This window comes from Danio rerio, chromosome 19, assembly GCF_049306965.1.
Source record: "Danio rerio strain Tuebingen ecotype United States chromosome 19, GRCz12tu, whole genome shotgun sequence".
Taxonomy (NCBI): domain Eukaryota; kingdom Metazoa; phylum Chordata; class Actinopteri; order Cypriniformes; family Danionidae; genus Danio; species Danio rerio.
In genome coordinates, this window is record NC_133194.1 from 35,077,501 (window position 1) to 35,091,679 (window position 14,179).

Below are 14,179 nucleotides of genomic sequence, written 5' to 3' on the forward strand. Positions count from 1 at the left end.
TTTTTAATAGAACCTTAAAGGCGAAACTTAAAGTACACATGACATCAAAACTAACCATATTGATTTTGTTAGCTCATATTGTTAGTCTAACAGTGGACAATTTATCTGTGCATGTCATTAAGAAAAAAAAGTTTGCCCTTTAATCTTTCATTAAAATCTAAAAAATGCACGTCCTGTTTGTTTTCAGTTGAATTCTCAGATTACGTCTGTCTGACATACTTAACCAACCCCTACAACTGTCAGTTTTGACAGTGCCATGACAACAAAAAGAAATGATGAGGAGTGGGTGACTGTTATGCCATGCTCAGACTCCATTTTAGTTGCGATTTTGACTCGCCAACAGGTTTTGAGAAATCACAGACAAATCTGTGCTCATTTACATGAGTAACAATCACACAGTGTGAACTATCAAAGACGCAATCTGAGAGAATCGTTAATGAGTCACCGACACCCGTCAGATATTTGGCAGGTTAAATATCTGGAGCTGTCAGCGATTCAAAATAATGCTGTGTGAAATGTGCTTATTCCGAAAACATTGCTCTACACATTTTTGGAGATCACGAATTATGTAGCTAGAGCTACGTATGGCTGCATTTTGTCACGTGATTAGGCCGGGGCCCCACGTCGTCGCGATTTTCAATAATTGAAAATCCGGCAACAGCAATTATCAAACTCTTGGGAACAACTGTGGTCGGAACCGTAGTTCACAGGTCTGTGTTCTTTGAACTCTTCCCAAGCGGTGGACTACTTCATTCTGATTGCTTGCCGCCGAACCACGTCATAGCTTATACCATAAAATTGACTGGATTTCAACTCTCCTCGACACCCACACAGGAGAAGACACACAGGCTTCCCCGCGTTGTCGCTCCACCCTGCTCCCTTTCCCGCTCCTCAGTTTGTGATCGCTCCTCAGTTTGTGAAGGCTTCCCCGCGTTGTCGCTCCACCTCGCCTCCCTTCCCCGCTCCTCAATTTGTGATCTCTTCCCCGCGTTGCCCCCCCCAACTGGGGCCCCCGTCAGTGATCCCTGCAGGGGGGCCTCCGCATTTTGCGCTACACTACTGGGAGTTGACCGAGTTGATGGGGTTTATGTCTGACGAAGAACAGCTCCAGAAAGCAGGTATGACAAAAACAAAAGCCAAAAAATAAAGAAAAGTGAATAATAGGATGAGAATGTGGTCAAATCTTAAAAGGTGGTAAAAATCAGGGGGCTTTTCTTTTTCTGGACTGCTTTTCAAAACACGGCCAGTTTAGGGAAGTTAGGCACTAGCCAACTGGTGCATTTTAAAACATCAGTTGGGTTTAGGGAAGGAGGTGGTGGTGTTTTCGGTCTGTTGGTCTGTGAGTCGGTCAGTTGACAGCGGCCTCTGGTGGATTTATGCGAGAAGAGCTGGCACAAATGGCAAAAACAAAAACAGCAAAAAACGTAGCTCCTGGGACATATTTGCGATCTCCAGAAATGTTTATAGGGGTACGTTTTTAGAGTGAGCCTGGATTGAAAATAACATCGGCAATAACCTACAGCCAATGAGGGAGCAGCATCCACTATTGTGGGTATCTAAAGGGCTTCTTTTAAGTTTATTGGACCCAAAAAAACTGGAGGAAAAAGTAGAGGAAACTTGGCAGGAGCTCCCGTGTCTGTTTGACGTGTCATATAGGTACCACAACCAGGTCAAAAAAAGAAAAAAGTTGAAGCGATATTGCTAATTTCCTTCAAAACCCAAGTGAGCAAAATAAATACATTTTCTACCCCATTAAAAGCTTCTTTCTCATTATGTAGTTATAATAATATACTACGTGGCCTTGCATTGTTTATGACACTTCTCAAGTGTGTTTAGTTGTAAGACGTAGTAAAAACAAAGTTGTCAGCGATTCTTGTTATTGTAAAGTCATGCAGTATGAAAGCATCTTCGCCGATCCATCCTGTAGTGTAAACAGCAGCAATGGAATGCTACCTCAGATAGTCATGCGTGGAAACATCTGTGACACAACTACTTTAAAAATCGTGTAGTCTGAACTCAGCATTTGGTTTTAAGAACTCTCCCGAAAAAATTTTTCCAAATGAAATGCCTGTATTACTGCATCCAATCAGCTCACAGTAGAAAAACACAAGCCACGCCCACTGTTTTTTTTTTTTTTTTTTTAAGTCCACATGAACCAGAAACTTAAACTCATTTTTATACAATTTATTGTATGAAACAATACTCTCTGTGGCCTAAAAAGACTGAAGATGTCTGGGTTTAGTTGACAGTTGGTTCGGTGTAAGAAAGTTTGATTTTGATTATAGAATTATAATTTTTTTTATAGGCAAGATTTAAAATGCAGCACTCATTTTGCACAGTTTACTGTGAAATACACTCTCTGTGCACGTCTGGGCTTGAAGAAGATTGACGACCCCTGCTTAAGCGAATCGTTTGTTTGATTATAAACTGGGAGACTACACATGAAAGTTTGAATATAAACTTTAATAATGGCTCGGAAATGTATTGCTATAAGAATTAAACTAGAGCTCTTCTGATGTAATATTCTTCTGTGAGATTTCGTCAGATTGTGCTCATTATCTTAAAAAACACAAATGTGCGCAGCTGAAATAACCTTTTCTTCTGTCATGATCCCTATTTTTAGACTAGAAAAAAAGCATGTTGGATCAGATCATTTTTGTACACACTGGCAAGCTCTACTCATTAAAAGTGTGCCCAGTAATTTCTTGCTCATTAAAAAAGTTTTACACGGAGAAATTAACAGTGTTGTGATTTAGCCTTGCATTCATATTAGTTGATTAATGGGGGTGAGATCACATGATCAGCCAAAAAACTACTCGTTCTATCTGAGTAACCCCATGGACATTTTTATTAGTGGAAACAACTAATTATAACAGCGTAAACAACCCTATTTCCACTGCACTGCTAGAGTTAAACTTTTAATTTGCACAGTGCTGTATCTAGTATTTATATTTGATGTCATTATTTTATTTCATATTAAATAAAAAAAACATTATTTTATCTGAAAACAAAATCTAAAAGTTCAACTAAGATGGTAATTTCATTCGGTTTATGTTAGAGACATTTGCAGTGTTACAAATTCACTTTTTTCTTTGAGGAGTCCTAAAAAAAAATCAAACCAAATGAGTACTGTAAAATTCAAAAAGCTAAGGCAACTCAAACCATTTGAGGAAAAAAAAAAATGTATATGAGTATTGTGCACTTACTCCTTTTAAGTTGAAGTAATGAGGTATTTAATTAACTAATTTCCTTCAACACTGAGTTCAAAATTCAACACTGAGTTAAATGAATTAACCTTCAGTAAATTTTGAGTTAACTGCACTCATTTCATTTGATAAAGTTGACTGTCGGGTTTTCCAGTGTACTAAAATATTTAACTGTAAAAACCTGATAATGAGAAAAAAACATTAATATTTGATTGTGATTATAGTCTCAATCAGCATATTATAATGAATTATGAATACAATCCTGAAGTAGCAAAACTTTTAAATCAGTACAACAACAAAAAATCCTTATTTTTTTCTTCTCATGTACTTTATCTCCTTTAGCTGATTGGACAGTAAAGAGTAGACAGGAAAGTGTGGGGTGAGGAGAGTGGGGGAGGCTCAGCATAGGATCTTGAGGCAAGAATTGAACTCAGGTCACCATGAACACCGGAGTGCCATGTGTTGAAGAACTAACCACTACACCATTGGCACTGACATGTACTCAACTTTTGAAAACATCAGTTGCACTGACATAAAATGTCTGAAGTTGAGTGAAAAAAAAAAAACTATTTTGGAAATTGGTAATACACGGTAAAACCCAACAGTCAACTTTATCAACCGAATTGAGTGTACTGAAAGTTAATTCTACTCATTTGAAAAGAGTTTTAAACTCAGCGTTGAAGGTAATGTGTTAATTAAATACCTCATTACTTCAACTTAAATGGAGTAAGTTTACAGTACTCAAGATTAGTTTTTTTTAACTCTAATGGTTTGTAGCAATCAGTTTCCTTGCAAAACAGTTTGTTGCAAAACAGTTTGAGTTGCCTTAACTTATTGGGTTTTACAGTACTCTGGTTTGAGTTCAATTGAAAACAAAAACTAATTTGTAAACAAATGTTAACAAGACATTTATTAGACACAGAATTAGAAACAGGACAGGAGGCAAAACAACAATAATGGTAAACAAGACAAGGATCAAAACATGGCAGGACAAGGGAAAAATGCTTTGCAATGCTTCACAAATGAAGCATGCCTTCCTGTTTTCTCAATTGAACTATGTTTGTTTGTTCTGATGTTTTATTTCTTAGTACCAATTTCTAAAAGAGTTTTTTTTGTTAAATCAACTTCAGACATGTAGGTCAGTACAACTGATGTTTTAAAAAAGTTTGAGTACACATTGGTGGCAATGGTGTAGTACACATGGCACTCTAATGTTCACTGCGACCCAACTTTAATTCCCACCTCAAAGTCCTTGCTTTCCTGTCTGCACTCTCTACTGTATCAGCTAAAGGTGAAGAGAAGAAAAGAAAAAAGGATTTTGTTTTTATTGTTCACTCAACTTCAGGCATTCCGGTTCTGCAGACAAAAAATGTTTAGTTGGCACAACTTAAAAAGTTTTGTGTAGATTATACCTCTCCAGAAAACTAACAATGTTATAACCCAACTAAATGTTTTTTTTGTATTACTGACAAATAATTTTAGGTCAGCGCAGCTGATGTTTTAAAAAGTTGAGCAACCAAGAAAAAGAGAACGGAAATAAAGATTATGTTTTTTGTTGGATAATTTGTGTGATAAATTCAGCCTTGGTGAGCTTTAGAGCTTGGTCAACTATTTATTATGCTTTTTATAAATATATAGAAGTTTGGAATGAATGACCAATGTTGTTTGTAATTGCTCATTCCAAACTTCTATTTATAAAAATGTATAATAAAGAGTTAAATACAGCACGGACGTGTTTGAAAAGTTATTCAAGAGAGTAAAAACAGTTAAAAGGTCACTGTCTCCCCTGTATATCTGTTTGTCTTCCTCAGAGCACCACGATAGTCCTGTGGGCCCCGCTGATTCTGCTGAGTGCGGTGGAGATGCTGTTCTCGGGCCGCTTATTTACGCTCTGCATCTCCTCTCTCGGTCTGCCCTGCTGCCAAGAGGACAGAAAATTGGTATGTGCAGGTGTCCACTCAGCACCCTGATATTCAAGAGGACTCAAATGTGTGCTATTAAAAATAATCAGCGCTTTGGCGTAAGTGGACTCATTCTGTGAGTTTTCAGTTGTAAATCTGAGAACTCACGCAGTCCTTAATAGAGGATTATTAATGCTTAACTAACTGTCCCTGCATGCGGGCATGAAAGAGGGTGTGTTCGGTGACTCATACTGCAGTCAGCCTACTGTAAAGTGGTAACACTGTCTGCCTGTGTGTGTTTATTATTCTTATTTCAGTTGAAGCCACCGAGAGCAGCCGAGCCCTGTTTCGGCCCCCTTTCACATCGATGTCACGGAGAGGATGAACGGAGGTTGTCCGGCAGATCTCAAGAGCGGCACAAACCACACCCAATCTCTGGACCTCACCGCTCAGCCCCCGCATCCGGCCAGTGCCGCCAACACCCTGCCGCATCCCCGTTCAACCGGGCGACGCTGCAGCGGTCCAGTATTTGGATCTGAATAAGAACCGGTCTGTGACTGGTCTTTTTGAGGGAAATGCAGGTCATTTTTCAAACAGATTTATAGATCGTCATAGCGTGTGTGTGTGTTAATAATAAGCCTAAGTAAAAACGTAGCTTATGCTTTAAGAAAGATTGTGGGTTTTGTAAAGGTAGCTATACATAGGGTTTAAAGTCCAAACCAAAAAGTTATATCCTACACATAATTTGATTTTTTTAAGTTTCTGACAACAATATTAAAGTATAATATCATAAAAAAACACCCTAATTATATCATATTTATAATATACACTGTAAGAATTAACTTTATTAAATTAAATCTGTGTATTAAACTCAAAATTAATTCTACTCATTTGAAAAAAAAAAGTTTTGAATGAGTTACCTAAATACCTTATTCAACTTAAATGGAGTAAGTTCATAGTACTTGTAGTTTTTGAACTTAAATGGTTTGTAGCAATCAGTTTACTCAAAAGGTTTAACTTATTGGGTTTTACAGTACTCAGTTGCTTTGAGTTCTCTTCATTTATTGGGTATTACTGTGCTCAAATTGCTTCGTTTACTCAAATAGGTTAGGTTCACAGTAATCGTCAGAATTAGTTTTTGAACTTAAATGGTTTGTTGCAACCGGCTTCCTTAACTGCTTTGAGTTACCTTAACTTTTGGGTTTTACAGTGTATAATTTAAAAATATATAATATCCCGTCTTTCCATGTTTTCGAACATCAAGACTTTTAAAACTAACACAGATTTCTATTTTTTTACATTAATTTAATAAACATTTTAATTTATGCAAATTGCAGTTTGGAATCATTATCCTACCTTTAATTTAAATGGTGCTGTTAAATGTGGCAAAAATGCATTGATACATTGTGTTTAAATTATTAGTGTGTTATAATATCTAAGGTATGGCTTAGAGAAGTAAAAAAAAAAAAATCTAAATCCAGAAACCCTCATGGTTAGGGGTGTCCAAACTCAGTCCTGGACTGCCGGTGTCCTGCAGATTTTAGCTCCAACTTGCCTCAACACACCAGCAAGGATGGTTCTATAGTTGCAACCCAGGCTCATTCTGAAAACGTACTTCTATATACATTTCTGAAGAACATCAAATACCTCCCGGGAGTTTTTTTTTTTTTTTTTTTTTTTGCAGTTTTTGTTTTCACGAATCTACGGGAGGCTGCTGTATGCTTTTTGAGATCTTAAATTTCTCTCGCGTGTGCCATTCACGCCTGCTGTTCTCTCTTAAATCCACCAGAGGCTGCTGTAGACTGAATGTTTGACTGACTGAATGACTGACTGATCAACTGACCATCACTCCTCCTTTCTTAAACCCAACCAATAGTATTTTAAAAAGCAGATTGTTCTGCCTACCCACTTCCCTAAACCCAAACGACACATTTAAAAAGCAATTCAGAAAAAGAAAAGCCCTCGACTGATTTTTACCACAATCTCACCCTGTTATTTACTTGTTCAATTTATATTTTGGCGCCTGCTTTTGTCTTACCTGCTTTCTGGAACCGTTCTTCACCAGACTCGAACCCCGTCATCGTGGTCAATGCCTCTCTGCATCTCAAGTCCACCGACATACATAGTCAGCTAACTGGACAAACTGGTAACAGCCAGAAAGTCATCCATACAGAGGTAATCGTTCAGCGCGTAAGCGCAAAAAGGAACAACATCATACCGTTTTGTAGCGTTCATTTAAAAAAAATTAAATGCAGTCATACATACTTCTGGCTACATAATTCACGATCTCCAGAAACATATATAGGGCTACGATTTCAAAATGAGCCTATGTTGACTCAATAAGTTAGCCCAGGTGTGTTTTATTGGGGTTGGAGCTAAACCTATCAGGCCCTCCAGGAGGACTTTGAGCACCCCTGAGAAAGATATGTTTTGACCTTATTTGGTATAATGTCTCAAATACTAACACAAAATGAAATACTCAGAATTACACGTGCAAATATTCTTACTTAATTGTCAAAACATTTAAATAATCAGAAATGCCTTGTCAAATGACACTTCAACTGAAGTGGAGGAGAGGTTCATGTTAGCAATTGAGATATCTGTTCATAATGTTTCTATGTGTTTTGAATGAAATCTAGGCTAAATTGTATTTTTTACCTGGCAAAAGTTGTATTTTAAAGTGTGAAAAATGGCATACATAAACTATAGTCAATGTCCATGTAAACAGACGTGTTTTATGCAGTTTGTTGCTGTGCTTTTACTCTGGAAAACTCGAGTGGTATGTCTTGATGCATAAATGTGCATGTAACACTTATTTAACAGTGTATGTGTCTGTCGCCTCATTACAAATGTAGGTTACACGTGTTTGTTTCCTCATTACAAACGTAGCCTTCAAATCTGTCTGTTCCCTCATTATAAACTTATACAGTTAGACAGATATTCACAATATCTATATTAAACTAACCAAAATATACATGCAAACAGACCTCATGCGTTTTTGTGTGCCGATGTAATCCTTTTCCCCCAAATTTTGCATTCTAACGAGCTATAAACAGATAAAATACTGTTTTGACTTACCTCAGAGCTAATGCCTGTCAGTCTTTCAAAATAAGAGTGTTCTTTTTCTTCTTCTCATTAGTTTTATTGGCAGTTGGCATACAACTTCTAGGTGTATTACCACCCAAAATAAGAGTCCAACATACGCAGAAAATTGAATAAGCTGTGTTTATCTTAGTAATTAAGGGGAAAAAATTTAAGTTGTCATAATAAAACGTGGCCAATCAAACACTGATGGGGGTGTGCATATTAATGATTCTGTGAGTAACATACAGTCAGTGTTTTCTTTAGATTGGCCTGTTTTTCACTGGAATTTTACATTCACTTTGTTTACATGAGGATAAGGAAACAATGGTGCTTGAGACTCATACATTTTTCAGCTACGCCTATGTTTTACATTCTATGGCACCTTTGAGTAGTCTTGGAAAACAAACTAGTGCACCGTAATTTTGAAAAAATTAAAATGAATGTTTGGTTGGAATTTGTTACAGTTTGCCAAAATAATCTTTCCATGAAAATTTCAACTAATAAACACATTCAAACTGCAATTAGTCTGTGGTGATGTAATAGATGGCTGTTTTCTTGTATCAACTTTTTTTTTTTCCACAATAAACTCCTAAGTAAATTTTCTTAGTCTTAGTTTCTTGGTAATTTCTCAGTCCAAAGGGTAAACACATAGACACAGAACAGTTGTATAGCTTAACTTGACATTTTTTTGATCATACTTTAATTATACTCCTTCTATCAGATACTTTTTAGTACTGTTTTTGCTTCATTGCAAGTTGTACTATCTATTTCAGTCACTGTTAAAAAATGGTTTTAGAATACATTTCTATGAATAAATATTTTAAATACAAATTTTAAGAATTTTTTCTTGGATTTGAATTATGATGCAATCTTGCATCATGTTTGTTATTTTAGTATGGAGCAACATCAGTCTCAAAAATATTTCATTCATTTATTTTCTTTTTGGCTTAGTCCCTTTATTAATCTGAGGTCACCACACTGGAATGAACCGCCCACTTATCCAGCATATGTTTTACGCAGCATATGCCCTTCCAGCTGCAACCCATCACTGGGAAACATCCATACACTCATTCATTCACACATATACACTACGAACAATTTTAGCTTACGCAATTCACCTATTCCGCATGTCTCGGGGAGAACATGCAAACTCCACACAGAAATTCCAACTGACCCACCCGGGGCTCGAACCAGCGACCTTCTTGCTGTGGAGGTGATTGTGCTACCCACTGTGCTGCCCCTCAAAAATAATACATTTACAAAATAAAATTCAAACATCCGCAACACTATTCACATTTACAAAATCCAATTTGTACGTTCAAAAGATGATTAAAAAATATGCAAATCTAATTCGTAAATAAAAAACATAAATCAAAAATATTTTATATTTTTATAATATTTTGATCATAAATCAAATTCGTAAATCCAAAACAAGATTCAAAAATACACAAATAAAATTAGTAAACTCAAAAAAAAAATAATTAAAAACATGCAAATCCAATTCATACATTTAAAAATCAACTAAAAAACACACAAATCCAGTTCGTAAATTTAAAAATACACAAATCCAATTTGAACTTTCAAACATCGATTCAAAAATACACAAATCCAATCCAAAATTTAAAAAAGGTTCAAAAGACGCAAATTCAACTCTTAAATTAAAAAATGATTAAAACACGCAAATCCAACCCGTAAAGTAAAAAAAAACTATAAAACAAATATGCAAATCCAAGACGTAAATTCAAAAAATTATTCAAAAATATGCAAATCCAATTCGCAAAATAATTTTTTTTTAAAAATACGCAAATCCAATTTGCTAAATAACAAAAATTATATAAAAAAATTTGCAAATCCAATTCGTAAATTCAAAAAGTTATTCGAAAATATGCAAATCCAATTTGTTAATTCAAAACATGATTTCAAAAAATACACATTTAATTCGTAAATTCAAAACACAATTCAAAAATATGCAAATCCTATTCGTAAATTCAAAACACAATTTATAAATATGCAAATCCAATTTGTAAATTTGAAAAAATGATTTAAAAATATGCAAATCCAATTCGTAAACAATTCATTAATATGCAAATCCGATTCATAAAATTAAAAATAGCAATTAAAAAACACACAAATCCAACTCGTAAATTTAAACAAAAAAGTTTCAAAAATACAAATCCAATCAGAAATTCAAAACACTATTCACAAATACAATTAATTTGGTTAAAATATTTATGATTTTCATTTGTGAATTCATAAATTGTTTGTTTACAGATGTACGAATTGGATTTCGTAAATGTGAATTTTACTCTGCATGTATGCATATTATTTTTTAAATGTACAATTTTTTAGACTGATCTGGCTCCATACATTAGATCTAAAAGAATTTTATAGGAATTCTCCATTCATCTTTGAAGAACACACGACCCTGCTAAATAAGTATTTGCACTTTGTGCTCACATGACCAGGTTGATCAATAAGTAGACAGATCAGCGTTGTGCAAGAATCACTCTCAGACACATTCTAAACACAGAAGTATATTTTATCAACGTCAGTAAAAGGGGACAATCATTATGTCCTCGCATGAGGTTTTCATGCAACATAATAGAGGGAAAAGTTGCCATAGAGGGTGCAGCATCAAATATGGTCTCGGTACAAATATGGAAGCAACACGGATGCCAGCAAAAGTGAGAGCTACACGCGTACTGGGAGTGTGGGCATGTATGGAGTTCATGAGCTAATGTGTTTGTATAAAGCAGGAGCACCTGGAGAATTCAGGTCATGGAATGTCAGTCGTTGCATAAAACAAAAAGAAAACTCATAAGCAGTGCCGTTCTCTTTACACCTGTTCATTCAATAGTGGAAGTAAGCCCTTAGTGATCACTTTCAGTATTCATAGACTTTATCTAAAGGTGAAACATGATCATAAATTATAGTGTTGTACATTCCTGTCTATGTTGTTTAATGGAAACCTAACAATGATGATTTTGAGTACCATAAGACGCAGGGTAAAGTTGCCGCAGGATAAAGTCACGAGTTTGCTGCTTTAAATCGAGGGTTTCAAAAACGTACTTGCATACAAAGATATCATAAAGAACTACACAAAGTGATACTATAAACGTAGCACAGACACACACATACGCCAGAACATGCAAACCTTCACTCTTGCGTATACAAACAAACGCGCATAACCGCAGACACACAGACGAAGCGCTTCAAATGATATGTGCTACCAGTGTCCTCCGTTCAAAACACAGCGGAATGTATGCCAAAAATAAAAAATAAAAGCTTTGAATTATCTCACATCTCGGTTCAACAATAACGAAAATACACACCATCAACATAAAAAAGAAATCAAAATAAATAAAGAAATATGGAAGCAAACCATGTATTTACAGCAAACCAAATGAACAGAATTCAGGAATGGGATCCTCAGCCTTCTCTTTGTAAAAAATAAAGATCATGAGCGCCAGAGCGGAAAAATCCCAACATTCAGTCCATCAGTCCATCGCGGGTCAGCAGGAGGCTAAGATTTGGGTACTGTCTGAAGCTACATAATACTGCCATAAGATGCACGCGAGTAAAAAGACGCCTATAACTGCCTTCCTTCGTAGTCCTAACATGGTTCTATATGCATTTATACTGTATATACACATAAATATCGATATAAAAAGTGGAGCTGTGCCCTCACAAAACAAAGGGAGAAGAGAAACAAAACAGCACAGATTTGAAACACAAGAGGCTCGGGAGCGCATGCACTGCACGATTCCTAAAAAGGAACATTCCTTTCCAAAATAATCTGGACTCTGGAACAGGATCAGCTTTTTTTTTTAGAGTCGAAAACTCCGCCAGCTTCTGCAGAGGCAAGGCCAGATGACACGCAGCAGACAGAAGATCTTGTCTTGGCAGGTGTTGTCTTTGTTATTCAGATGTATGCATGTCCTTTCTGGGAAAAAGAAACTGAAAGTAAAATCGTTGCACTTTTTTTTCTTGAAACTATTCCGTCTGGAACACAAAGGAGAATGAGATATAAGAGCTTTCATGCATTTAGTGCCGGTTGTCTGGAGCGACTCAAAACTGCGAAGCGCTGCTGGGGTCACACTGCAGTAGCCGCACAATGGAGGGATCACTTTTGGCACCTTTTATGAACTCTTCCAAAGACAGCTTGCCTAGAAGGGGAACACAGAAATGGTGGAGAGAGAAGTTGAGGTGAAAAATCCTGACCTGATGCCAAGGACACTGCACAATTTGGTTTAAAATAACTCATTTGAATTAATTACAAACATTCCACTTGAAAGAAAATCCTGTTGTTTTCATGGTAACAATGCTTTTGTAATACAGTGGGTACAGAAAGTATTTAGACCCCCTTCAATTTTTCACTCTCTTATATTGCAACAATTTACTACAATTATTTAAGTTCCTTTTTTCCTCATTAATGTACACAAAGTACCTCATATTGACAGAAAAACACAGACTTGTTGACATTTTTGCAGATTTATTAAAATAGAAAAACTGAAATATCACATGGTGCAAGTATTCAGACTCATGTGACACTCAGATAATTAACGCAGGGGCTGTCCATTTCTTCCAATCATCGGCTGTTTTTCAATTCCAAGAACACAGAGAACGGACTTGCATTCAGGTGGAGGCCGGTCTTGCCAAGTTACCTCGGAAGAACGCAATCGTTGCAATCAAGGGAAAGATGAATACAGCCAATTACAGGGATACTCTGGATTAAAACCTTCTCCAGAGTGCTCAGGACTTCAGACTGGGCAGAAGGCTTACCTTCCAACAAGACAATAGCCCCTTTCACACATACAGACCTTTCCGGAAAATTGCCGGCAATTTTCCAGAACGGTTGTATGTGTGAACAGGTCCTTTTTGAAAATACCGGTAAATTCGTTCTGGCTATTTTCCGGAAAGAGAAGTTGTATCATTACCGGCAATTTGCCGGAATGCTGCGCTGTGTGAATGCAGAAGGAAGATTCCCGTAATAAGCGCGTGCACGTCTAGAACGTGCTGACGTGAGACGTCTGCTTTAGCCAATCACAACAGTCAGACGCATTTACGTCCGCGCGGTTTGTGAGGATAAAAGCCTTTGAATATTTTTCCAGACACATTTAGCTGCTAGAAGTTAGTCAGATTACGTTTGTATGTTCTTCTTAATGCCAACTGTGTAAATAATCATCGATGAGATGCTTATGATAAGCCGTTGTTTGTTTACCTTCAAGCTTTGCGTGCGCATATGAGCGCCTGCACACGCAGATAATATGAACATCTCGACATGCGAAAGTGATCCTGCGAAAGTTGTTCACAATATTGATCATCCACAGAGTTTGTAATTTAGTCAAATGGTTACAAATACAAGCGCAGCCGTTTAAAGCTCATTTGTGGTGAATGATGTCAGAATTGGAATGAATTTTGGAATGGATGTGTGAATGCTCTTTTCCGGAAAATTTCCGTAACGTCCTCGCCTGTGTGAACAGCGCTTTTTTGAATATACAATTCAAAGTCGTAAAGTCGTTCCGAAAATTTTCCGGATATTTACCGGTATCACTGTGTGAAAGGGGCTAATGACCCCAAGCACACAGCTAAAATAATAAAGGAGTGGCTTCACAACAACTACGTGACTGTTTTTAAAGGCCCAGCCAAAGCCCTGACTTAAACCCACTTAAGCATCTCTAGAGAGACCTAAAAATGGCTGTTTACCATCCAACCTGACAGAACTAGAGAGGATTTGCAAGGAATTGGCAGAGGATCCCCAAATCCAGGTGTGAAAAACTTGCTGCATCTTTCCCAAAAAGATCAATAGTATCTGGATGCAGCCTTTATGATGCAAGCTGAGATGACATCAATCAGCGATGCAATGTCAGGCACAATGCACTCAATGGAGTGAGTGACATCATGGTGACAGGTAGGGTTAGGGGTGGGGTTCGGTGAGCATATTAAAATGTATTGGATGCAGCTCAGATTCCACTGCACCAGGTCTGC

General features: G+C 36.7%; 2 protein-coding genes across 6 annotated transcripts in view; one reads left to right on the forward strand and one right to left on the reverse strand.

The window, feature by feature from the left end:
* tmem54b (transmembrane protein 54b) overlaps nt 1–8,794 on the forward strand; it is a 15,242-nt gene extending 6,448 nt beyond the window's left edge. Inside the window, exons 4-5 of one of the 2 annotated variants that reach the window (XM_073930877.1) lie at nt 5,018–5,146; nt 5,425–8,794. In XM_073930877.1, the coding sequence (XP_073786978.1) occupies nt 5,018–5,146; nt 5,425–5,646 (351 nt within the window). In that variant the 3' untranslated portion in view covers nt 5,647–8,794. 2 annotated transcript variants of the gene reach the window in all.
* Nucleotides 1–14,179, reverse strand: part of hpca (hippocalcin) — an 802,589-nt gene that overhangs the window by 697,017 nt on the left and 91,393 nt on the right. Inside the window, exons 5-6 of one of the 4 annotated variants that reach the window (XM_073930644.1) lie at nt 12,234–12,357; nt 10,713–12,134 (exon numbers count right to left, since the gene is read on the reverse strand). The exons of 1 other annotated variant lie outside the window; for it this stretch is intronic. In XM_073930644.1, the coding sequence (XP_073786745.1) occupies nt 12,260–12,357 (98 nt within the window). In that variant the 3' untranslated portion in view covers nt 10,713–12,134; nt 12,234–12,259. 4 annotated transcript variants of the gene reach the window in all.